General features: G+C 44.0%; 1 protein-coding gene across 1 annotated transcript; it reads right to left on the bottom strand.

The window, feature by feature from the left end:
- Positions 1-170: 170 nt before the first annotated feature.
- ELK4 (ETS transcription factor ELK4) lies at positions 171-27888 on the bottom strand. Its single transcript, XM_030220890.1, has 5 exons — positions 27808-27888; positions 6245-6461; positions 4737-5600; positions 3591-3707; positions 171-1355 (listed from the first exon to the last, which is right to left on the bottom strand). The coding sequence occupies exons 2-5, from the start codon at positions 6449-6451 to the stop codon at positions 1257-1259; spliced, it is 1287 nt and encodes a 428-aa protein (XP_030076750.1). The 5' UTR covers positions 6452-6461; positions 27808-27888; the 3' UTR covers positions 171-1256.

The raw sequence follows: 27888 nt of genomic DNA on the forward strand, positions 1-27888 counted from the left end.
GGAAACATGAGGCTAATTTTCACTGGGCTGCAAGAGTCCAAGATCATTGGGGACTTATACCAGGAAGTCAGTGAACCCTGCTACTCCTGTGAAGCAAATATGTATATTATGCATTCAATTTGTCCTCCCGCCCCCCCTAACCAAACATCATACCCCCCCCCCCCCCATTAACCTTGAGGGATGTAAAACTGTGCAATTTGATCCTGCATGTGGAATGCAGCTGTGGCAGCGCATTCACCAAATGAAGATTACCGAGAATTAACTAGTTCTACACACGCCAGCCATCCCCAAGTCTCACAGAGGCCTACCCACTCTCACCCGGGCTGCATAATAATCCAGTGGAAGGTGAGTAAACTGAAGGACTATCATCCTCCCTGAGGACACACAGCGCCACAGGTCAAGATTTCAGTCTCACAAAAAGTCCTTCTGCAAATTCCTAGTCTTCAGAGGCTTTAATGGTTTTCAATAATTTGTGTTACCTGCAGATCTGCTCACCTCACTCACTGCTCCCTTTTCCAGATCACGAATGAATTTGGATCCCAGGACAGAGCCCTGATGCATTTTGCTATCTACCTCTTTCCAATGAGAAAACTAATATAATCCCAATTCTTTTGATTATCCTTGAACCAGCTACCAGTCCACAGTAGGTCACTGCCACCCACCTCATGACTTTAATTTCCTGAGAGGTCTCTTATGAGGGGTTTCATCAAATGCAACCTAAAAATCCACATGTATTATAGTCAACGAGCTCATCATTTCTTCCCAAATACAGAGAATTCTAGAAAATTAGAAAGGCAAGACTTCCCTTTGCTAAGCCTGTGTTGGCTCTTCCTCACTACCCACAACTTAACCCTATGCCCCGTAATCTTTTTCCCGGCAACTTGCACCACACACACACATCTCTGGGACAGTGTCCGACTCCGTCAGGGAAGCCCCTGATGCCCAGAAGATCAATCCCCACTACTACAAGAGAATCAATTCTCTGACTAGGCACAAATAGAAAAATAAATTTGAAGGATTGACTCCAATGAAGGCAGGTTTCCTTGTGGATTCCCATTTCTAGACGCTGGGAACATTTTACAAAAGGCATCATAGCTGAAAAATGATGGCCACGGTTACATGAAGACAGTCTGGTCTTAGGCTCTCAGGAATTGCAAGGTGCTCGTTTCTGAAAACGTAACAGCAGTAATGGATTATGCCAAATGTGTTTTCTTTCCTCATTCAGCCCAGTTTGTCCCTGTGGCCACTTCTCTATGCTACGTCCTCTGCAGGTCTGGTGAGAAAGGCCCAGGGGTAGATGGTCCGTCCATGTTAGACAAGGTCAGAGAACCATGGTTGTTTAATACCGAAGGAAACTGAAAAACAGAACAACAATAAGAACAGGCTTTTCGGGTCTCTCTTCCCCATACACAGCACTTGAACAGCAGTTTCTTCTAAAAAGGTACCTAGCAAATGATTTTACAAGGCTACGTTTGGATCGCCTACCGGTTCTTTCTGGAGGTGCAAAAGCAGTAAGCAATATTCATTTGGTTTGTTAAATGTAATAATCACGCAGGGACACCCTATATAATAAAACCCACCTCCAACGTTCTGAAGCTGACTGCGTGGACACAAGCCTTGAGGCATTCGTGCTTCTGTTGACGCCTCCCACTTCCGGGTGCGTCAGCAGCGAAAGTGCCCAATCAAAACACAGCAGCGGTCGGAACATTGGAGGCGCAGTTTCAGCCCTTCGTCATGCCCCCCCCCCCCTGAGGTCGCCCTTCACCCCTCTACCCCTCCCCCCAGGTTGCCACCGCTCCCCCCTCCACCCACCCCCCGAGGTCGCCGCAGCCACTGCTCCACCCCCCCCAGATCGCCGCCACCGCCGCTCCCACCCTCCGTCCAACATCAGCTCAGCTGCCATTTCCGGCCACTGCTGCTTCTCCTGTTGAGCAGCAGCGGCTGGTACAAAAAAAACAAACAAACCCAACTTAAACCTGCAAAAATGCTTTCAAAAAGGAAGCGGGGCACCGCGGGCAGCCATCAGCTGTCAGCTCTGCATCCACTCCTCCTCTCACCTCTCACGTCGCTGCGCTCCTCCACGGTTCTACTCCAGGGGCAGTGACGTGAGAGGAGGAGCGGATGCAGAGCTGACAGCCGATGGCTAACTGCGGTGCCCCACTTCCTTTTTAAAAGCATTTTTGCAGGTTCAATTTGTTTTTTGTTTTTGTATCGGCCACTGCTGCTCAACAGGAGAAGCAGCAGTGGCCAGAAATGGCAGCTGAGCTGACGTCGAACGGAGGGGGGGGAGCGGCGGCGACCTCGTGGGGAGGGGGGTGTGTGGAGGGGGGAGCAGTGGCTGCGGCAACCTTGGGGGGGGTGAAGGGGAGGAGCAGTGGCACCTTGGGGGGGGGGGGGTGAAGGGGTCCTGAGGCCAGAGGGGAGGGGGTCTAGAGACCAGAGGGGAGGAAGAGGGGGGAGGAAGAGGGGGGGTCCTGAGACCAGATACGGAGGGGGGAGGGGAGGCCTGCGACCACAGAGAGGAAGGGGGAGGGGGTCCTGCGACCACACAGAGAGAGAGGGGGGGAGGTATCTCTGGCACACACTCTCATACACTGTCTACCACACACTCTATGTCTCACACTGTATCACAGTCACTCTCTATGTGTCACACAGTCACTCTCAAACACTCTCTCGATCTCATACACCCTCGCTGTCACAGAGTCTGTGTATTGCACACATACTCTCTCACACTCTGTTTCACACAAACACTCTCTCTCACACACACTGTATCTGTGTGAAACACACTCTCTTCACACTCACTCTCATTCTCACATACGCACTCACACACACTCTCATTCTCAAACACTCTCTCACAGACACACTCGCACCCACACACACATTCACTCTCTCTCACACAGTCACTCTCACACACACTCTCTCTCAAACATACACACTCCGAGGAAAACCTTGCTAGCGCCCGTTTCATTTGTGTCAGAAACTGGCCTTTTTTACTAGTCACTTAATAAAGCAGAAGACTGTTACACTGAATGGAAACTAATTACTCTCAATGCAAATGACAGACAGGAATTCCCAGTTGCCGTCTGCACAAAATGAAAAAAAAAAAAAAAAAATCGAAGACTTTTCACTACACTGGAGAACGCACGTGCGTTCAGGGTGCTCTGGTGATGAGAGCATTACACTGCTTAATACCTCCTATGTCAACTCAGGCAGACAGTGCACACTGTTTACAGCCAGATCTCCTAATCATCACCCTTTATCTTTTCCACAGTGGCACATTTTGACAGTACTGCAGAAATACATATTAGACTTTTATATTATCAGGAACAGAGGACGTGAGAGGGTAAACGCTATCATGCAAGCAGAGTGCACCAGGCTGTTAGGAGAAGATAATGAGAACTGTTTTACTATATCACGAAAGATAAGATGCAAAAAAAGTTAAATTCCAGCCTTGCTGTTTTCATCCTCCTGATACCTGCAGTGTTTGCAAGTACACACTGCTATCAAACAGCTTAAAAAAAAAAGGTACACAATGGGATGTGTTAGCACCTGCACAAAACACATGAACTACTAATCTCATGGCAACATACCTGGAAAAGGGTGTTGGCACCTTGCAGTCTCGCTGGGCTCAGTGGAGCAAAAGGGCTGAGCGTACTCCAGAAATGGATACTGGAGAACAGGGGGCTTGGGGTCAGCAAGATTGGGGTCTGAAATAAGAGAGCGAAATTAAGGTTTTACAATTAAAAAGGCACTTTACACCGACTGTGCTGTCAGGTCTTCTAAATGCTTTTCTGTCTTTACAGTGACAGGTTAAATGCAATGCCACTCAGCACAGCAAACTGCAGACGGACACACCTTGGAAGTAATAGCAAGCGCTTTAATAAAACCAAAATACTTACGCCAATCGTGGCCATGTCTCACCAAAAGGCTGCATCAGAGGCAAAGCCAAATGCTCACTTCTCTCTAGTGTAACGCACAAGGAAAATCCTCAGGAGAATCTTTTGCTGGAGATTCTCGTGAGGATTTGCTGCACTGCCCTTGTGCGTTACACTAGAGAAAAGTGAGCGTTTCACTTTGCCCCTCTACTTTTGCCTCCGACGCAGCCTTTTGGCGAAATGTGGCCACATACTACTACTACTATTTAACATTTCTAAAGCGCTACCAGGGTTGCGCAGCGCTGTACAATTAACAAAGAAGGACAGTCCCTGCTCAAAGGAGCTTACAATCTAAAGGACAAAAAGTGCAGTCAATCAAGATTGAGGCCGTCTAGATTTCCTGGATAGAGGTACAATGGTTAGGTGCATAAGTATTTTGGTTTTATTAAAGCTCTTATTACTTCCAACTTGTGTTGGTCTGCTGTGTTTGCATCGCAGATCTCCTGCCTCTGACGTCTTTCTCTCACTCTGGAACGCCTACAGGGCTCACACAAGACAAGTTTGTACTAGCACGTGAGGTGCACACTTGCAAGCGGTTACTCACAATACTATGACACATTCATATGATGAATTCCTGGAACCCATGGCCTAAAGGTGCCCTCCTATGTCCCCTGTGGGTAGGATTATTAAAATTCTTTACCTGCCAGTTCACAGAAGGGCATGCCAAGTCTCTGCTGTATTGAGCACCCTTTCTCCCCAAATCCTTCACCCAACCCAACCTTAAATCTACAGAAAACTGAGCATCAGGTGGAGAGAAAAAAAATAAAAGAGAGAGACAGTAAGGGAACAAGTGAAACAAACCTGAGAAAAAAGTGCAGGTGTGAGAGATGCAGTAGGCAGAGACGGACTCAAAATCCCCAGAGGGCTTGGATCGCTGCCAGTAAACACAAGCGTAGGGGTCAGCTGTAGCCCAACGGGCTTTTTTGATCTAGATGTCTGATTTGTCCTTTCTTTCTTGTACTGCTGACCTGGTTCTGGATCCCGGGCCTGCAAAGCCAAGCTGTAAGCCTGTTCCAGCTCTTGAGAAACAGACTCGGTCTCAGTGTCACTGAGCAGCTCAGGGTCAGAGCTCAGCGCTGGAGAAGGTGATCGAGAGGGAATCTGCACTGTGGGAGGGGAGACAGAGGGAATGGGAGAAGCGGCAGTAAAGGTGGTGATTATATCTGGCATTGAAGGTATTTCTGAAGCAGCCAGTCTGGATGGAAGCAGCGTTTCCAGGGTGTGCAGAGGTTCATGGGAAACCGCGGACTGGGACGGAACAGGTGAAACAGTGAAACCCAGAGCTACCTCTGGCTTCTTGGAATGCGGGGTCCCAAATTTTATCACAGAGAGGGTCTGATCCACACTTTTCTTCTCTGTCAGCTTCTCTGCTGGATTTTCAATCTTGATGGACTTGACAGGTTTTGTGGTGCAGTTATTTAGGGAATTCAAAGTGAAGGAGGAGTACAGGCCCGAATGAAGATAATCATTCCGACTTGATGCCTTCGTGCAGGACACTGGAGATTTATAGCCCTCCTGCTCCTTGATACCCTGGCTGATCTCTGTGGCAGCCATCTCAGCGTCCCTCTCAGCCTGCCCAGCGCCCAGCGACTCCATGTTCAAAATGTCAGGATATGAAACAAACTTGTACACAAACTTCTGTCCGTTCACTTTTTTAAGGATGTTCTGTATACACAAACAAAAACAGAAAAACCATCAATGATTTACCTTACTCATGCTTCCCTATAAGCGTGTGTGTGGTTTAAGTTAAACAGAAAGGACCATTTTGTAACAATTAACTCAGCTGCTCCCGAAACTTGCCTCCTGGGCATGCGATTCCTGTACTGCAAATGGAGTTTGAAAAACAAACTGTCCTGCATTACATGGAGGTTAAAGGTCAGGTGTCGCTCGCTAGTTCGCTCTCCCTGCGCCACCCGTGTCCAAGCAGATCAAAAGAACTTTCAGCTCATTTTTCTTTGTGGCATGTGACTTTGCTGTTTCAGTTATTTAATAAAATCTGACCAGTTGTCGCCAGGTTCAAAATCTAAATCTCCCCCACCCCCCCTTTATCAGCAGAGCATTGTAATTCAGTATACACAAGGTTGCAGGGCCAGCCACAGAAGTGTTTTTTTCCAAAAACAATCCTGCAGCCCTGCATACGCTATATCAGTTCTAGCTTGGGAGCTTACGAGGAAAAATTAAAATCAAGTCCACTCAAAGTTAAGGGATCCACAAGCGAGTCTTCCTATTCTGTGTATCATCCTGCTGTCCTATTTCAGAAGAACGAAAAAAAAAAAAAGACACAGCCCAGGGAAAGGCAAAAGCATTACCTTTACATAGTAGTATCTCAGAGCTCGGCTCAGCTTGTCGTAATTCATGCTGGGTTTGTTCTTCCGGACCCCCCAGAGCCGGGCCACTTCCTCTGCCCGCAGCAGTTTGAACTCCCCATCGTTGGACGTCCAGGAAATCAGGTGCCGATTCTGAGGCTCCTTGAGGAGCTGAAGCAGAAACTGCCACAGGGTGACAGCAGAGTCCATAGCAAAGACGCTGAAATTCAAACAAAGGGAAGTCTAAGGGCTAAACAAATCATAGCTCTGATTACAGATAAAAAGGAGTTTAATGCGCCACAACCGACCACCTGATGAAAAAGGCATCGCTGGCACCCTCCACTTACCTCTTGTGTTGTCTGTAACATGCTTTACTCTGTTACTTGGCTGTTTTCAGTGCTGTAATTATTACCTATGTCTGGGTTATACTTACTATGTGCTGCCTCGGAAGAATTTCTGCAAAAAGGCAGTTGTTAAAGCCTAATAAAAATGTAATACCTGCTTTGTATATGCCTTCACAATTGGTCCAGACAGTGCACAAGTGCTGTTACAGGTGCAGTCCCACGAGTTTACTCTCTGCAGGTAAGCATTGCATTTTCTAGAGTATCTGTGCACCTTCCAACTCCACCCAAACGCTACCCAGGTGGGCACATTTGTATGCACTTGTACAAACACATGGGAAATGAATTACTGCCTAGAAGCACCTGCATTTTCTCAGCCTGGGTTAAGACATTCAAAAGACAGGGCCCTGCTATGCTTTGGAGAAGAGCTTGAAGTAGCTGCTGCTGTTATAGTCGGAATACACCTTTTTTGTATATATTATCTGGAATCCGACACAACATAAACCTTCCGTTTTAAAAGTTTTACCAAAAGGTACAATAACTGGCCGCGGGATTTTCATCGACAATGACTCAACATCTTTCTCCTGAGAAGTGATTTATTCTTTATTTTTATTACATTTGTACCCCGCGCTTTCCCACTCATGGCAGGCTCAATGCAGCAGGCAATGAAGGATTAAGTGACTTGCCCAGAATCACAAGGCGCTGCCTGTGCCGGGAATTGAACTCAGTTCCTCAGTTCCCCAGGACCAAAGTCCACCACCCTAACCACTAGGCCACTCCTCCTCCTGATGGATATACTAGAACCTACGACTGTTTAGATATTTGTAGTTTCTCTCTATTCAAACACTTACGGACTGGTCGGAAATCCCTTTGTAGCTAAGTCCAATCCTCGAGTACCCCTTGCCGGTCAGGCTTTCAGGATATCCACAATGAATATTCATGAACTTGATTTGCAACACTGCCTCCGTTATATGCAAATCTCTTTCATGCATATTCATGGTGGATATCCGGAAAACCTGACTCCAGGACTGGACTTGGGAAACACTGAAAACAATAGAATAAAAGTCATTTTTGAATCAAGGTCTTACAAGTGCACAACTGAGGGCAGCTGAGGAACTTTCTAGCATCAGCGCTTCATTTGCATTATCTCTGCATCACGCCCCAATAACACGTCCCTAGTCCGAATAAGGCTAATTCTAGGAACTTACTATTAACTTCCCCTGGCTCAGGGGTCCCTCTGCTGAACTTCGCTGTCACTGTAACACGCACTGCTATTCCTCCTCTGGCATGGCCCGTTGTAACTTCTAGTAGTAGAAAGAGCTGCTACACACAAAACACAGCAACACAGTATGGCATGCACAACATTTATTAAAGATCTCAAGGAGCCAGTGGGCCTATGTTTAGCCATCACCTGCATCAGAGGTACAAGGATCTGTAATATATGCATGTAATACAGACCTAAAAAAACAAATATAAAAACAATTCACACAAACTTCCAAACCATCACAGGTTATGACTTTCGTTTAAAAAGACACCCCATAAACCGCCTTGGTTCTACCAAACAATAATGAAATCTTCAAAACTAAGGGTCTCTTTTTAGCATTCCCGGCACGATGCTGACAAAAGATCTTCGTGGGAATCGCTAGCACGGTTTGGTAAAAAAAAGCTAGGCCCTAAATATCTAAATAGTATTTTTGTCGTTGATGATAAATATTTCCCGTGACGAAACAGGGGATTTATATCCAACTTCTTATGTGAATTATGAGATATTTGTTCCTCGGTGCATTTCCTTTGCTTGGCCAGTAGATGGCGACTGTTAGTCCTTTTTTTAGTGGGATTGTCAGGCTCAGTGTGTGGATTGAGGGTCACCATCCACTGACTGGTTCAGAGTTTTTAATCTGTAACCTCCAGACACAGAGCACAAGTGCTGCAGTAACAGGGTCCCTTTCCCCGTTCAGTATTTTTTGGTAGTGTTAGACAGTGGCCATCAGACACCGGATATGCCTGACCTAACACAAAAGCGACTGGATGACCTCAGCGAGGGGGAGCTGCAGGACCTGCCTGCACAGAGTTCTTTTGGGGAGGGGGGGAAGAGAGACTTCGACTCCTTGTGGACAGAGGCTCGTGAGATGGCAGGGCCGGATGCCACACTAACTGAGATCCGGCAGATCTACGTAGTAGAGCGACGGCGGCGTGAGGAAGACCAATAGCTGTGAGAAGAGCGGGAATTCCAGCTGCAGAAAATGAAGTTGCAGATGGAAATGGCTCATATCCAAAGCTCCCGCCCGAGCCCTGTGCCAAGGTCAGAGGTAGATCCATAGCCCAGATCGGACCCAACCTATTTGCGGAGTTTGATGATACCAGAGGTGACACTGAGAGATATCTAACTGCCTTTGAAAACGTTTGCCGCCTCAGTGACACTGGGTGCACTATCTGGGAGGAAATTTTACTGGCAGAGTATCGGTGGAGGAGTGGCCTAGTGGTTAGAGCACCGCTCTTGACATCCAGAGGTGGCCGGTTCAAATCCCACTGCTGCTCCTTGTGATCTTGGGCAAGTCACTTAACCCTCCATTGCCTCAGGTACAAACTTAGATTGTGAGCCCTCCTGGGACAGAGAAATATCCAGTGTACCTGAATGTAACTCACCTTGAGCTACTACTGAAAAAGGTGGGAGCAAAATCTAAATAAATTTCAGGCATTCCAAGGACTGTCCTCGTCCCTTTTCCATGCCATTCTCTACTATATAGTCGTCAATGGTGGTGGTTGTAGATGCTCTTTATGAGCAGCGTTAAACACTATTTTATTTATTTATTTTTGTTTTGTTACATTTGTACCCTGCGCTTTCCCACTCATGGCAGGCTCAATGCGGCTTACATGGGGCAATGGAGGGTTAAGTGACTTGCCCAGAGTCACAAGGAGCTGCCTGTGCCTGAAGTGGGAATCCAACTCAGTTCCTCAGGACCAAAATCCACCACCCTAACCACTAGGCCACTACTCCACGGGAATACAGGAACTAATACCGAATTAGTTCCTGTATTCCCGAATCAGTACACTTATATAACAGTGGCATAGCCAAGGGTGGGCCCACGCCTACCCACTTTGGGCTCAGGCCCACCCAGTAGCAGCACACCTATGATGTGGCTGGCAGGGATCCCCAAGCCCCACCAGCTGAAAACTCCCAACAACTGTCCCTCCTGCAGACCTTGTGAACAACATCTTTGCCTGCAGCGACTGATACATACTACTCGCACTGACCCCACAGCCTTCCCTCTGACGTAATTCCCACCTATGCAGAAACAGGAAGTTGCATCAGTGGGAAGGCTGTGGGGTCAACACGAGCAGTGTGTACTAGTTGCTGCCAGTGAAAATCTGCTACTTAAAAGGTACGTGTGGGGAGATGGGATGTTTGAGAGACCATATAGCATGCAGGTGAGAGAGGAGAGACCAAATCACCTGTGGGACAAGGCAGAATTCTTCTGCCCACCCATTCTGGACCCAGGCCCACCCAAAATTGGGTGTCTGGCTACGCCCCTATTATATAAGCGAGAGAGTTCTCAGTTAAAAAGATGCTTCAATATTATATGGAAACCACTTGTCAAACATCTAATCTTCACTTAGCTCATGTCAGACAACCTTTATTTTATGTACGTATTACAGATCCTTGTACCCCTGGTGCAAGTGATCGCTAAACATAGCCTTGTTGAGTCCTTACATCTTCGATCAACTGACGTTTAAGCCATACTGCATCAACTGTTCAGTGCATAGCACTGGGACCGGCTTCTGTTCGTTTGCATTGCAACTTCTATACAGATATTATGGTATTCCATCAGGTAGCTTTCCATTAGCTTTCTAATCAACCCAAACCAAGGCCTCCAATAATGAATTAAAACCAGAAGCAGAAGACTTTTCAGAATAGAAACAGCACCATTTTGTCAAAATTAGCCCCAGATCAAAGTCCAAACAGTTCTGTCTTTACTTTCACTTTCCAACTTAACTTTCTGTCAAACATTGAGAACAGCTTGGAGGCATATTTTCAAAGCACTTAGCCTTCCAAAGTTCCATAGAAACCTATGGAACTTTGGAAGTCTAAGTGCTGCCTCCTTGGTCAACAGCCTAATTACTTTACTGGAAACAAAAACATTAAAAAAAATACTCCACCCCTTTAATTACAAATACAGTGGGGGAAATAAGTATTTGATCCCTTGCTGATTTTGTAAGTTTGCCCACTGACAAAGACATGAGCAGCCCATAATTGAAGGGTAGGTTATTAGTAACAGTGAGAGATAGCACATCACAAATTAAATCCGGAAAATCACATTGTGGAAAGTATATGAATTTATTTGCATTCTGCAGAGGGAAATAAGTATTTAATCCCTCTGGCAAACAAGACCTAATACTTGGTGGCAAAACCCTTGTTGGCAAGCACAGCGGTCAGACGTCTTCTGTAGTTGATGATGAGGTTTGCACACATGTCAGGAGGAATTTTGGTCCACTCCTCTTTGCAGATCATCTCTAAATCATTAAGAGTTCTGGGCTGTCGCTTGGCAACTCGCAGCTTCAGCTCCCTCCATAAGTTTTCAATGGGATTAAGGTCTGGTGACTGGCTAGGCCACTCCATGACCCTAATGTGCTTCTTCCTGAGCCACTCCTTTGTTGCCTTGGCTGTATGTTTTGGGTCATTGTCGTGCTGGAAGACCCAGCCACGACCCATTTTTAAGGCCCTGGCGGAGGGAAGGAGGTTGTCACTCAGAATTGTACGGTACATGGCCCCATCCATTCTCCCATTGATGCGGTGAAGTAGTCCTGTGCCCTTAGCAGAGAAACACCCCCAAAACATAACATTTCCACCTCCATGCTTGACAGTGGGGACGGTGTTCTTTGGGTCATAGGCAGCATTTCTCTTCCTCCAAACACGGCGAGTTGAGTTCATGCCAAAGAGCTCAATTTTTGTCTCATCTGACCACAGCACCTTCTCCCAATCACTCTCGGCATCATCCAGGTGTTCACTGGCAAACTTCAGACGGGCCGTCACATGTGCCTTCCGGAGCAGGGGGACCTTGCGGGCACTGCAGGATTGCAATCCGTTATGTCGTAATGTGTTACCAATGGTTTTCGTGGTGACAGTGGTCCCAGCTGCCTTGAGATCATTGACAAGTTCCCCCCTTGTAGTTGTAGGCTGATTTCTAACCTTCCTCATGATCAAGGATACCCCACGAGGTGAGATTTTGCGTGGAGCCCCAGATCTTTGTCGATTGACAGTCATTTTGTACTTCTTCCATTTTCTTACTATGGCACCAACAGTTGTCTCCTTCTCGCCCAGCGTCTTACTGATGGTTTTGTAGCCCATTCCAGCCTTGTGCAGGTGTATGATCTTGTCCCTGACATCCTTAGACAGCTCCTTGCTCTTGGCCATTTTGTAGAGGTTAGAGTCTGACTGATTCACTGAGTCTGTGGACAGGTGTCTTTCATACAGGTGACCATTGCCGACAGCTGTCTGTCATGCAGGTAACGAGTTGATTTGGAGCATCTACCTGGTCTGTAGGGGCCAGATCTCTTACTGGTTGGTGGGGGATCAAATACTTATTTCCCTCTGCAGAATGCAAATAAATTCATATACTTTCCACAATGTGATTTTCCGGATTTAATTTGTGATGTGCTATCTCTCACTGTTACCAATAACCTACCCTTCAATTATGGGCTGCTCATGTCTTTGTCAGTGGGCAAACTTACAAAATCAGCAAGGGATCAAATACTTATTTCCCCCACTGTATACTGCTGAAATGCAATGACAATTCTAAAAACAAATACAAAATTCCAATTTTAAAGGGTCAATATTATCTCTTGATTTTTTTCCATAACGTCAACTCAGAAGTTAGAGGCAAATGCAATCCTTTTCACCCTTTCCACTCCTACAGAAAAGGAAACTTTCCATTTTCTAACCGTCTGTACATTCTGCTGACTCTACCTTAAGTCTGCCTGCCGTTTCCTTTCTAAGGTCTGCTGGGAAAACGGCCTGTACTGTGCATCTGTGCAGGGTTCCTGTGGCCTTAACAAAGATGATGTAAGGCAAGGTAGACTGCGAGATTAAGGAGGCACTTTTCACTAGAAATAATGTATTTTCTGTGGCTTCAAAAGGTTCGTGCTGATTAACACTTAGTAGATATTTATTTATTGCATTTGTATCCCACATTTTCCCACCCATTTGCAGACTCAATGTGGCTTACATTGTTCCGCCACGGCTATCGCCATACCAGAATAAAAGATACAATTAGTAATTACATAAGAATATGGGTAGCATAATGGAGTAAAGCATAAAGTATAAAGAGATGACTATCGGAATAACAGATAAAGCGGTAATGTTTTAGAGTTCATATGATGGATCGTTATGGTATGCTCTGTTGAAGAGGTAGGTCTTCAGTGATTTCCGAAAATTGATTAGGTCACGCATTTTTTTCAAATCCAGTGGTAATGCATTCCAAAATTGTGTACCTACGTAGGAAAAGCTGGATGCATGTATTAGTTTGTATTTTAGCCCTTTGCAGCTAGGGAAGTGGGAGATTCAGGAATGTGCGAGATGATCTTTTAGAGTTCCTGGGTGGTAGGTCTATGAGGTCTGACATGTAGACCGGGGCATCAGGGTGCAAATCTTGAACGTAATACGTTCCCTGAGTGGGAGCCAGTGTAGTTTTTCTCTAAGGGGTGTGGCACTTTCGTATTTTGTTTTACCAAATATGAGTCTGGCTGCAGTGTTTTGGGCTATTTGAAGTTTCTTGATGATTTGGTCTTTACAGCCAGCGTAGAGTGCATTGCAGTAGTCTAGGTGACTTAGCACCATTGATTGTACCAGGCTGCGAAATATATCCCTTGGGAAAAAAGGTTTTAATCTTTTGAGTTTCCACATTGAGTGGAACATCTTCTTTGTTGTATTCTTCGCATGGTTTTCCAATGTGAGATTACAGTCATGTTAACTCCAAGAATTTTCAGGCTGAGACGAGAAGGGTAAGGTTTGGTGTAATTATAGTATTGGATTTACTCGTTGTGATGAGAGGATGAGACATTGTGTTTTTTCAGCATTAGGTTTTAACTGAAAAGCATCCGCCCATGAGTTCATGATTTGGAAGCTGTGGTTGATGTCATTAGTAATTTCATTTAGATCATGTTTGAACGGGGTGTAGATTGTGGCATCATCTGCGTAAATGTGTGGATTGAGGCCTTGCTTAGATAGCGATTTGGCCAGAGGTGTCATCATTAGGTTAAAGAGAGTCGGTGAGAGTGGTGATCTTTGGGGAACTCGCATTCAGGTTTCCAAGATGCTGATGTATTCGAATTAGATTTCACTTGGTATGTTCTTGCGGTAAGGAAGCCTCTAAACCAGTTAAGAACGTTTCCACCAACAGCGAAGTATTCTAAGATGTTTAATAATATTTTATGGTTTACCATATCGAATGCGCTGGACATGTCAAATTGCAGGAGAAGTATACTATTGCCGGTTGCAATTGCTTGTTTAAATTTGGTTAGAAGAGTAGTTAGTACTGTTTCAGTGCTGTGGTTTGACCGAAAACCTGATTGAGAATCATGAAGAATAGAGTATTTGTTTAAGAAGTCGGTGAATTGTTTAGTTAAAACTTCCTGAGCCAGTCCGTCAAGCTCCATCTCTGGCCATCTTCAAATCAAGGCTAAAAGTCCACATTTTTGATGCTGCTTTTAACTCCTAACCCTTACTCACTTGTTCAGAACCTTTATTTTATCATCCCCACTTTAGTAATTCCCTTATCTCTTATTTGTCCTGTTTGTCTGTCCTGATTAGATTGTAAGCTCTGTCGAGCAGGGACTGTCTCTTCATGTTTAAGTGTCCAGCGCTGGGTAAATCTAGTAACGCTATAGAAATGATAAGTAGTAGTAGTATTGACATGTTCATACGCTTTAAAAAGTAATAAATAGAAACAAAACCACACACGAAAAAAGTGATTTGCATTTATTATTTTTACACAAGCTTTTGAAGGCAGAACCTTCTTTCTCAGGTCAGGAATGAGCAAAATATAAGTAAAACAAAAATCATTCCAATAGACTCAAAGGGAAAGGTAGGGGTGAGAAACAGAGGTGGATGGTGATTAGAAGATGACAAAGCAGTACAATTTTATGGTTCATGATGTGATGGGAAAATCAGATCCTTGCTAAGTCTCATCAGGAGGGTGTCAAAATACTTCATCCTCAACTTTATGTTTAAATCCTTTTTATTCAACAAGAAACCAACCAGCAAAATACAATACAGCAGTGGTATTTTCTAACATGTACAACTCGCTTTATCAACCCCCCTCCCCTTCTTTCGTTTACCCTCCCCTACCTTCCCACCTATCCCCCCCTCCCTCTACCAACCCCTCCCCCCCCCCCGACCCCACACAGGAGTTGTAGTCTGCAGGTGCAAACAATGACAGAGACCAGTAACCCCCTAGTTTAGGATTCTGCTTCTAGCTGTGGGTTGCAGAGTGTCCCAAAAGTTCGCCCACGTCTTCTGAAGATGTTCCCCTTCCGCAGAGGACATGTCTGAAATTCCACGTCTTTCCAGTTTCAAAAATTCTATCATTTGAGTTGTCCATGCTCCCACAGATGGACCCTTATTTTCTCGCCAGTGCAACAGTATGGTTCTCTGCAGAAATGCGCAAAAGCCTGGAGGGACTGGTCACGCGTATTATCCTCTTAACTTTAAAGGTCTTACATTCTTTTAAAGTTCTCTCTTAGTATTCTGAACATAAAAAGGTCATCGATACAGTGCCCGGGTTTTGAAAACTGCTCACCTACAGAGGTGTTGCCTTGGTGGGTCTGGCACAGCTACTTCAAATGTGTTAGTTCTGTGAATACCGTGACAGGAATGAAATTCACTCCTAAGACAGGGTATGTGGAGTATAATCGGTCTCTCTCAAATTTACTGCTAATGTTCATCGTAAAACTTGCGTTGTGCAAGACAGCTTCCCTCTGGAGTTCATAAGATGCAAACACGTATAGGCAACTTATCCAGCTGTGCTTGAAATTTTTTGATAAAGTCTGTGGCACCCAAATGATGGGATACATTTCTGTATCTTTCTGCCACGTTTTCTTGGTCTTGGACTGCATTTCTCGATACTTGAAGACCTTGTTTCTCCACGTGAGTTCAGAGTAGTGGCTTGGGACCGACACATCTACAGTTCATGCTGTTCCGCTGCTTTTCTCTTTTACCACTATGTCCAGTTTTCTTGCATCCAGCTTTTTATCAGTCAGGATAAAAAAAAGTCCCAGGTTCTCATAACCTCTTCTTTTTCCACAATCCTCCGTCATGATCCCAATGCTTTTCTGGTACAGGGATGATGTAATGTTTACAGAGTTTCTAATAAATGAGATGTGCTTTTCTGTATAAAAATTTTCTTCCATCAGTACTTCCAGTTAAGAGATAAGTAATCGTTTCCAGTTCTTTCTTACAGAATCTACAAATATCTGTTGTACTAGTTTTTTTTTCCCCTATGCTTGCTGTGAACCATCTCATCCATAATCCATTGTCCTAGGCTGCATCTATCGCTCTGTTCCTTATATTTCATTTCTCCTCTCCTTAATCATTCATGATTCCAGGCTTGATCCACATATACTTCCCACCTATGTGTTTTTCCATGTTTACTGACCTACTTCTTTAAAGAGCCTTGGTATATTCTGTTGGTTCCATTCCTGTACTTACAGCGGGATCCTCACTCATCGGAACGCCTTGCCAAGCTTAATGACGGAACTAGATTCTGGGCACTTGTTCTCATACTTCAACGCTTTTTGTGCATTTAGATCTGTTCAATAGGCCTGGAGGCCTATAATGTTACAACCTATTTCTATGAGGCCCATTCCTCTTTCCGTTCTAGGAATGTACAAGTCTTGACGTAGACTGATACTTACACACTACGTCTTGAGTGTGGAGAAGTTTTCTTGCTTGAAAATACCTTGAAAAATGGGATGTAAGAGGCTGCCCACAAATCCAAAGCTATATGAACGGTTGGGAGTCGCAGGCTGGCTGATTACTTGTATCTTATTCGTTAATGTTGGAGCACATTTCCGAATCAGTTTTAATCTCCTGTAATACTCTTTGTGGATCTTTTCTTTCAGTATTTTATGTTGGATTGTTCCTCCTTCCTCTAAGCCCTAGATATTTAAATACTCCTTCCTGTTCAAGTTCCTTGATGGCACAAAGAGATGTTTTCAGTTTTACTTAATTTTCCTCCTAGGAAAGTTGCCTTAGCAAATACATCCAGGCCAAACTCATCTGGACGTTATCTGAAAAGCTTTTATTAAAACGGAGTTCTGGCAAATGATCACTGGAACCGTAGAGCTTCAAGTCATCTACAAACAGCAGGTCTTCACCAGTTCCAGGATTAAGGAGAGGAGTGTGGTAGCCGTGTTAGTCCACTCTTAAGGTTATCAATAGAAATCAAACAAAATAAAACATGGAAAAGAAAATAAGATGATACCTTTTTTATTGGACATAACTTAATACATTTCTTGATTAGCTTTCGAAGGTTGCCCTTCTTCCTCAGATCGGAAATAAGCAAATGTGCTAGCTGATAAACCCATAACCCAAAAAGTTAAGAAACACAAAGGATTACCATACAAAGTAAAAGTGGTGAAAAAAGGACGGTCTCTTTGTAATATTCTTCACTGGACTCTGATATTACAAATGACAGTGTGTCCATTTTCATACCATAGATGGAGTTGTATTTTACCAATTGTAATGATGAAATTGGTATACTCAATCGATTTAGTGTTTAATTTTATATGTCATCCAGGTGTGTGGGACACTATCAAATGCTTTCTTGTAAATTAATCCATGCTATACTTTTTCTACTCCCATATTTCTACGATGATTTTCTCTTCATTCTTCACACTACGACATCTTCGTTCCATTCGCTCCCTCTTACAGCTTAGTTCTCTTTGCATTTTTCTTCACTCTCTGATATTATCAAAGCTTGATCATTGCAATTCTATTCTCTTTGGTTTACCTACATACCAGATAGACTGCAAATAGTACAAAACACTGCAGTCGAACTTTACCACTCTCAAAAGACTACTACTAATCATTTCTATAGCGCTACTAGACGTACCCAGCGCTGTACACTTGAACATGAAGAGACAGTCCCTGCTCGACAGAGCTTACAATCTAATTAGGACAAACAGGACAAATAAGGGATAAGTACAGAGAGTAGCAAGATTCTGGAATCCCAAAGAATACTACTACTTATTTTCTATAGCACTACTAGACGTACGCAGCACTGTACACATTATATGCAAGTACATTCTCTGTCCCTAGAGAGCTCAGAATCTAGTTTTTGTACCTGGGGCAATGGAGGGTTAAGTGACTTGTCCAAGGTCACAAGCAGCTGCAATGGGAATAGAACCCAGGTCTCCAAGATCAAAGCCCACTGCACTAACCATAGGCTACTCCTCCGCTCCGTACAATCATGTCACTCCCCTTTCTTATTGCTGTATGCTCCCTGTTGCTTATAGGATTTTCTTTCAAGATCACAAATTCAATCTTCAGGTTTACCTTCTTTCTTAGCTACTCCCCCACAAGATCCCTTCGGTCGTCCAAGCAAAGCCTTTTAGCAGTTCCATCTTTTCATCAAGTTTTCCTTGATTTTTCCAGATAAACCTGCATTAGTGTGGATGCTCCCACACTGTGGAACGCCCTTCCAATGTACTTACGTCTTGAAGGATTATTCAACTACTTTAAATCCCAGCTGAAAGCCTACTACTTCTCCCAGGCTTTCCCACCTACTTTCGCCTGATCTCCTGCTTTCCTTTCTGGCGATATCGATCCCTGGCATATGGATATGACAATACCAAGCTCCATGTGCTAATTTTGCATCCCTTCACTAACCTTTGTAGTTTTGTAAAGTCACCCCCCCCCCCCATTTTCGTGTATCTAGTGTTGTGTTTTTGTCTTGTGCGACTTCCCTTCTCCCTACATTTTGCAATGTAAACCATTTAGATTTCTTGTTTTTCTTAAATAAGTATACCAAATAAATTGAACCTATATCAAGCATTCTGCTTTTCTTAGTACTAGCCATGGCGGCGTTATTTACCAAGAGGTGGTCTTTCATCCCCTATGCTCCCCTCGTCTTCCTGCTCTATTCCCATGATGTTACTAGAGTCAATATGATCATATATTCTGTCCGCAACTACTGCAGCGAACAGCTGATAATTTGTAAGTAAACAAGTTATTGTGTAATTGTTGGGAAGGTTACTTGCATCTTGGAGATAAGTAGAATGCTTCTATTATTAGCCATAGTGATGTCAAATCTGGATGCCTGATCAACTGATTTTTGTGCAGTTAGCCATATCTCAGTGAAGGGATGTTAACTGTTTGGGCCAAAGTTGTTCACGCCATCTGTTTTCCATTTTTAAATCTGTTTTCCAACTCTCTTGCTGTTTCTTAAGACTATTCCATAGCTGTAATGTTTGCCAGTTCCAAACTCTCCTGCATGCAGGGTGGTCAATCTGCTTCTTGGCTCTGCTCTACAGGATCCTCGTATAGGTTACTCCACAATGTTTCTGTTTCAGCTTTAGTTGGTGGTCTTCACTGTACTGTTGTTCTTTCCCAGTTACCTGTACAACTGTTATGGGGTTTTTTCTTCTAAATTTATTTTTGATATCTCTCTTTTCTGTTTTCCTAGTATCTCCATAATTTTTGTGCTTCAGTTTATTATTGGAGCATATGAATTTAAGATCTTTCTATGTTAATGCAGCATGCTTCATTTTCTGCACTGAATGAATACTGAACACTGCAGCCAGACTCATATTTGGAAAAACAAAATACGAAAGTGCAAAATCACTAAGAGAAAAGCTACACTGGCTCCCAATCAAAGAACGTATTGTGTTCAAGGTCTGCACTCTAGTTCATAAAATCATTCATGGAGATGCCCCGGCCTTCATGGTAGACCTTGTTGACTTGCCACCCAGAAATGCTAAAAAATCAGCCCGTAAATTCCTTAACCTACACTTCCCCAGCTCCAAAGGACTGAAATACAGACTAACACATGCTTGTCCTACATGAGCACGTAGTTGTGGAATGCATTACCACCTACCTTAAAAACAAATTATGAGCTAATCAATTTCCGTAAATCTCTGAAGACCTATCTATTCAACAAGGCATACCACTTCAACTTTATTCTGAATATTTTCTCATTTTATCTGTCTGCTTAATCCTACAATGTAATCCACGTACTCCATGTAACACCAATGTATCTTGTACTACGAAATGGTGAATGCCATAACGAAACATTGTAAGCTTAATTCTTATCGTCATCCATGTACTCCATGTAACACCAATTGTATCTTTTTACTCTGGAATGGTGAATGCCATAACGTATTGTAAGCCACATTGAGCCTGCAAATAGGTGGGAAAATGTGGGATACAAATACAACAAATAAAATAAATATATACTGTATTTGAAGAGAGAATGAGTAGAATCCCTTTGTGTGGCATGTTCTTTCCATGTGGGTAACTCTGGGGTCCTGTGATATGTGCTGGCGCAATTTGCTGCATTACAGAAGCACGTAGCCAAAAGAAATACCTTAAGTAGCAGAAATCCCTGAAAGGACACACAGTTAGCTACTGCCCTGAAGAAACTTGTGGAAGGCTAGATTCTACAAATGTAAAATCTCCCATCTATGCCAATCCTGAGGCAAAATAAGTCCCCAGAGAAAGGGTTGATAGAGTTGGGACCTGAGAACCGCGATGCAGAAGATTTCCTGCCCTGCTGCAGGCAGGTGGAAATCAAGCACAGAGAAACTCAAGCTAGGCACGGACAGAAGCGGAAAAACAACCCGATAAAACCAGTGGTATTACTTCCCACAAAGGCACATGACAATATGATTATGCAAGAAGCAATCAGCCTTCCTGAAAAAGGAATTCCTTGAGGCTTTAACTGATCAGTGCTCCAAAACAGCTGCATATCAGCATAATGAAGGGGAGAGCCTCAGCCCCTCCAAGTGTTACCCAAGTTCCTGCTAAATCTTCAGAATAAAAAGGAGGTGACCATTAAGAACCTCCCTGCTCAACTGACACCAGAAACTACTGGGTCAGGAGCTGGCCGAGAAGCACCAAAGTACTACTACTACTACTTATCACTTCTATAGCGCTACAAAGCATACGCAGCGCTGTACACCATAGAGCTGCACAATCCATTAACCATCCATTCGGAGAAAGAGAATATACAGAACTTGTTATGACTGCACAATACCCTTAAGAGTGACTCCCAAAGAACTATTTTTATTCTCTGTCTCCATCTGCTGGTCAACAGACATAACCCATTGTTCTGGACTGGTCTAACAGGATGCTACAGAAACCATCAAAGAATTCCAAACTTGCCACACTGAATGCCACAGACTGCACCCTGCTGAGCTTCAATTTAACCAGGGAACATTGTCTATCAGTCTTTCAAATCAACCCCAGGTTGCTGAAATGTGTAGTCCTGTCCCTTGCCTCTGGGGAGGGGAAAACACTTCAGCCCTAGGGGCTGGAATAAGAGAGACAATCAGACTTAGGTGTAGGTGCAACCAGTAAAAATCTTTATTGGTATTTCACTAAGCCAATACAAAATAATTGTTCTCTCTGGAGCAGGTTGTCACCCAGTAGCCAGACGCACAGGCTGAATAGTAGCATCCATTCCGTTGTCAGTCAAACTGATGGAAAGCATGGTAGCCAAACAACTTACAGAATAAATAAACAAATTCTCAATATTACATAAATCACAGTCAGGTTTTCGCCCCCTCCACAGCACAGAAACAGTACTACTCACTCTCCTAGCCAAATTCAAGCAGGAAATAGCAATAGGCAAAAACATCCTCCTCCTCCAATTTGACATGTCTAGTGTATTTGACATGGTAAACCATAATATATTAATAACACTACTAGATAAGTTAAGGATTGGTGTAAACATACTTAGCTGGATCAAGGGTTTCCTAACCACAAGAACATATCAAGTAAAATCAAACTCAAACATATCATCACCGTGGAAAGCAGACTGCGGAGTACCACAAGGATCACCGCTATCACCGATCCTCTTCAACCTAATGATGACCCCACTAGCCAAGTCCTTACCCAACCAACGCCTTAACCCTTTCATCTATGCAGACAATGTCACAATATTCATTCCTTACCAATCTAAACTGACAGAAATCACCAACAAAATCAAGATCAGCTTGAACATCATGGTCTCTTGGGCAAATGCATTTCAGCTAAAACTAAACAAAGAAAAACACACTGTCTCATCTTCTCATCCCCACACAGCGCGGATAACCCCACAATTATCAACACCCCAGATTACACCCTCCCTATCTCAGACAGCCTGAAAATCCTCGGCGTTACAATGGACCGCAACTTAACACTAGAGAGCCAAGTGACATCCACAACAAAGAAAATGTTCCACTCAATGTGGAAACTCAAACGCGTGAAACAATTCTTCCCGATGGGAACATTTTGCAACCTGATACAATCAATGGCACTAAGCCATGTAGACTACTGCAATGGAATTTATGCGGGATGCAGAGAATAAACCTTAAAGAAACTTCAGACCGCTCAAAACACGGCAACTAGGCTTACCTTCGGAAAAACACGATTTGAAAGTGCAAAACCCCTTCGCAAAAAACTACAGTGGCTCCCAATCAAAGAACGCATTGCTTTCAAAACCTGCACTCTGGTTCACAAAATTATCTACGATGAAGCTCTGGGATACATGACAGACTTGATTGACCTACCAACTAGAAACACATCCGAATCAACACGAACGTACCTAGGTGGGAAAATGTGGGATACAAATGCAACAATTAAACAAATAAATCTGTACTACCCAAGCTGCAAAGAACTCAAATACAAATCAAATTACGCGTCCAGTTTTTCCTACATAAGCACACAACTGTGGAACGCATTACCAAAAGCTTTGAAAACAACGAATGACCACCTAAACTTCCGGAAAACACTAAAAACTAACCTGTTTAAAAAGGCATACCCTACCGATCCACCATAAATGCCTGATCTCTGCAACACAACAAAACTAAAGAACGTAATGGACATAACACAACTCTTCCGTTGTACGATTCCCTAGTGTGGCTGTGCCACATGAACTTTATCTTACCACAACATCACTTTGTATTTGTTTACACCGGAGTCTAACGCCTCTCCGGTACTATGTAAGCCACATTGAGCCTACAAATAGGTGGGAAAATGTGGGATATAAATGTAACAAATAAATAACAAAATCTGCTCAGCAAAACTTTCTCAGTTTTCATTTATATACTGTTATAAGTTTCATTTCTCGTAAACCATGTGATTTCTCCTAATCTTGTGTTCATATATGGATTTTCTTATTTTCTTCCATTGCACATATATGGTAATATTTTTGTTATTTTTTTTATATGTATATAAAAATGGCAATTTCCTCTATTCTATCATCCTTCATATGCACACTGTGTGGCCATTGGCTAATCCCTTATCAGTAAAGCGTGATCCCAGCGTGCAAAAACCATGTAGCAAACTAGTATGAAACACCTGGAGGCATATTTTCAAAGCACTTAGACTTACAAAGTTCCATAGTAACCTATGAAACTTTGTAAGCCTAAGTGCTTTGAAAATGAGCCCCCTGGTGTCCTTCTCTCAGAACACATATTTCCGGTGGAACATCTTGGTCTTTGAAGCGTCCTCAGTCTCTCTTCACCATCAAGGTTATACCCATTAGTATCTGCCATATATGGGCCACACAGCCTCAGTTCCTCCTGTGTTTCTCCTTGACATGTACTGATCAAGCACTCTGCTTACATGCAGCTGCAGGGAGAAACTAAAATTATGCCGAACACAGCAAATCTAGGAAATCTGAGGGCTAGCAGTCCCATCTTACAGGCCTAGTACAGGGTGGACTATACACTGATATCAATCAACTCAAAAAATATTGTCCATTCAATGTGCCAGTTTAATCCTCAAAGTATATATCCAGAATTGCTCTCGTCTCACGCTTGATCACGATCTCCTCCCCGAACTATATATATATATATATATATATATATATATATATATATATACAGTGCACTCCATTTAAGTGCACGTCGGATAAGCGCATGCTCTGTTTAACTGCATGCCGTACTTCGGTCCCGGTTTTGACACCATCAATTTCTATGGGGACAAACTTCGGTTTAGCGCACCACTGATAAGTGCAAGATTCGCTTATATGCGTGGTTCAAGACCGCTCCTCTGTAGGAAAGACTCCGCATAAGCTCGCGAATGGAATATGGAAGCCGATTGGCGCGTGACAACCAACGAGATTTCAAATTTACAGTCTCTTTAACTGCCACAGGCAGAATAAGCGAAAGAATGTTGTTAGGGCGTACACCGGGGTCGTCGTCGCGGCACAACTATAAGACTTTAACACTGACTGAACGAATAGAAGTTCTTAAAAAATTAGAAAACAAACAAACTCAAGCATCTATTGCTGAAGAATATGGTGTTAACCCCAGTCAAATTTCATGTGTCTTGAAGCAGAAAGACCAGCTTCTGGAAGACTGGCAAAACAATACAAATCCACAACAGAAACGAAAACGGGCGGGAAAAGCTGAGGAGGTAGAAGATGCTCTTCTTTGGTGGTTTTCTCGAGTCAGGAGCAGACAGTTTCCTGTCAGTGGTCCACTGCTTATGGAAAAAGCTAACCAGCTAGCAGAAAGTCTTGGACTAACTGAATTCAAAGCCACTGTTGGATGGTTGGAAAGAGTGGAACAGCATAAAATTCAAGAAACAGCATGGTGAGAAACAAGACGCTGATGACTTTGGTGCTGAAAATTGGGTTGTTTCAGTTCTTCCTACCATCTTGAACGAGTTTGCACCTCATGACATTTTCCATGCTGACGAAAATGGTCTCTACTGGCGAGCGATTCCTGATGGAACACTTGCATTCAAATATGCCGAAACTACTGGAGGTAAAACATTGGAGGACCGACTGACAATCCTCCTTTGCTGCAATATGGATGGGAGTGAGAAGCTGGAACCCCTCGTCATTGGAAAGAGCAAACAGTCCCGTTGCTTCAAGAAAGTTAAGCAACTTCCTGTGTCATACGAGACTAATGCAAATTCATGGATGACTGGGGAAATTTGGAAGCAGTGGCTAAAGAAGTTAGACACTAGAATGCGGGCACAAAAGAATCAGATTTTGTTGCTTTGTGATAATTGTGCTGCACACAGTGATGATGTCAGGCTGTCTAACGTCAAGGTGGTCTTCCTGCCACCAAACACTACCTCTCTGATCCAACCTATGGATCAGGGCATAATAGCCAATTTCAAACAACATTATTGGGCTCTTGTGCTATGTCGTCTGATGAGCGTTATGGATGACCAGACTGGCAATGATAAACATGCTGTTGAACTGGCTCATAATCTATCACTGTTGGATTCCCTACATATGCAGAAAGAAGCCTGGAATCATACACAGGCAACCATTGTGAACTGCTACAAGCTGGCAAACTTTGTTAAGGATGTGGAGAGAGACGAAACAGATGCAGCTGTTGCAAACGTGTCAGATGAAGAGGTAATTGACATCCCAGCCGTTGATGATACGTTGAAACCTTCTGCTCAGTGTGCTGCTGCGGCTAAGAAAGTAAATAGAATGTTAGGTATTATTAGGAAAGGAATGGAAAACAAAAGTGAGGACGTTATAATGCCTTTGTATCGCTCCATGGTGCGACCGCACCTCGAATATTGTGTTCAACTCTGGTCGCCGCATCTCAAAAAAGATATAGTGGAATTAGAAAAGGTGCAGAGAAGGGCGACAAAAATGATAAAGGGGATGGGACGACTTCCGTATGAGGAAAGGCTAAAGCGGCTAGGGCTCCTCAGCTTGGAGAAAAGGTGGCTGAGGGGAGATATGATAGAGCGCTATAAAATAATGAGTGGCATTGAACAGGTAGATGTGAAGCGTCTGTTCACCCTTTCCAAAAATACTAGGACTAGGGAGCATGCGATAAAGCTACAATGTAGTAAATTTAAAACGAATCGGAGAAAAGTTTTCTTCACTCAACGTATAATTAAACTCTGGAATTCATTGCCAGAGAATGTGGTAAAGGCAGTTAGCTTAGCGGAATTTTTAAAAGGTTTGGATGGCTTCCTAAAGGAAAAGTCCATAGACCGTTATTAAATGGACTTGGAAAAATCCACAATTTCGGGAATAACATGTATAAAATGTTTGTACGTTTGGGTAGCTTGCCAGATGCCCTTGACCTGGATTGGCCGCTGTCGGGGGACAGGATGCTGGGCTCGAAGGACCTTTGGTCTTTTCCCAGTATGGCATTACTTATGTAATTTTTAATGAAAGAGCTGAGGCTCTACACACCAATTCTGCCTTGTCATACATTCTGTGACTGTTTGCAGGGGGTCTTGGCATTGTGGGGTGCATCCTTCAGTGTTCACCCCCACCTCTGAAGGGTGGCCTGGCATTTGAGCACCTTTTTTTGCTAGAAAAAAAAACCATGCTGTTCTTTAGGATTCTAGAATTTTGCTATTCTTTGAAATTCTGCATGGAATCTTGTCACTCTTTAGCAGGGCTTTTTTTTGAGGGGGTACTTGGGGTTACTGAGTACCGGCACCTTTTCCCACTGTCTGCTAAAACTGACCCCTGGTCCCCAAGTTTTAATGAACGAACTCAGGCTCTACACACCAATTCTGCCTTGTCGTATATTCTGTGACTGGTTGCAGGGGGTCTGGGCATTGTGGGGTGCCTCCTTCAGTGTTCACCCCCACCTCTGAAGGGTTGGCCTGGCATTTGAGTACCGGCACATTTTTTTCAAAACAACACTGCTTTGAACCCTACAAACCTAGACTGTGGTGAAGGCGGTTAGCTTAGCAGAGTTTAAAAAGGGGTTGGACGGTTTCCTAAAGGACAAGTCCATAAACCGCTACTAAATGGACTTGGGAAAAATCCACAATTCCGGGAATAACATGTATAGAATGTTTGTACGTTTGGGAAGCTTGCCAGGTGCCCTTGGCCTGGATTGGCCGCTGTCGTGGACAGGATGCTGGGCTCGATGGACCCTTGGTCTTTCCCAGTGTGGCATGTACTTATGTAGTGAAGGCGGTTAGCTAGGCAGAGTTTAAAAAGGGGTTAGACGGTTTCCTAAAGGACAAGTCCATAAACCGCGACTAAATGGACTTGGGAAAAATCCATAATTCCAGGAATAACATGTATAGAATGTTTGTACGTTTGGGAAGCTTGCCAGGTGCCCTTGGCCTGGATTGGCCGCTGTCGTGGACAGGATGCTGGGCTCGATGGACCCTTGGTCTTTTCCCAGTGTGGCATGTACTTACGTCCTCTACTTGGCTCACTTTTATTACATAGAGCAGTGATTTAAGCTATTGTGATGTCATAGTGGCTCATTCCACCAATAAGAGCCAACCTCATTAGTGATGTCACAATGGCTTGATTGTATAGAATGTTTGTACGTTTGGGAAGCTCGCCAGGTGCCCTTGACCTGGATTGGCTGCTGTCGGGGGACAGGATGCTGGGCTTGAAGGACCTTTGGTCTTTTCCCAGTATGGCATTACTTATGTAATTTTTAATGAAAGAGCTGAGGCTCTACACACCAATTCTGCCTTGTCATACATTCTGTGACTGTTTGCTGGGGGTCTTGGCATTGTGGGGTGCCTCCTTCAGTGTTCACCCCCACCTCTGAAGGGTTGGCCTGGCATTTGAGTACCGGCACCTTTTTTGAAAAACAACACTGCTTTGAACCCTACAAACCTAGACTGTGGTGAAGGCGGTTAGCTTAGCAGAGTTTAAAAAGGGGTTGGACGGTTTCCTAAAGGACAAGTCCATAAACCGCTACTAAATGGACTTGGGAAAAATCCAAAATCCCAGGAATAACATGTATAGAATGTTTGTACGTTTGGGAAGCTCGCCAGGTGCCCTTGGCCCTGATTGGCCGCTGTCGTGGACAGGATGTTGGCTGGATGGACCCTTGGTCTTTTCCCAGTATGGCATTACTTATGTACTAATAATCCCTCTAGGGCCAGGAAATACCTAGCTAATAATACTACTACTACAAAAAAAGAGTGAGCAAAATGCAGGCCAATAGCAGCTACTAGTTGGCCAAATGATTTGCAGGTTCTCTGCACTGGAACCCCGGATCCTTCCCAGGATGACATGCGCGCGCAGTAGAACTTTCCCTCGCGGCCGCTCCTCTCACCTGTCCTTGCGCTACGGGCCTGGGCGGGGACCTGTCAGCGGACGGGGCGGCCCCCGGGGTTGTCCATCCTGTCGGCTGTGC

Source organism: Microcaecilia unicolor, chromosome 12, assembly GCF_901765095.1.
Source record: "Microcaecilia unicolor chromosome 12, aMicUni1.1, whole genome shotgun sequence".
In the NCBI taxonomy this organism is placed as follows: domain Eukaryota; kingdom Metazoa; phylum Chordata; class Amphibia; order Gymnophiona; family Siphonopidae; genus Microcaecilia; species Microcaecilia unicolor.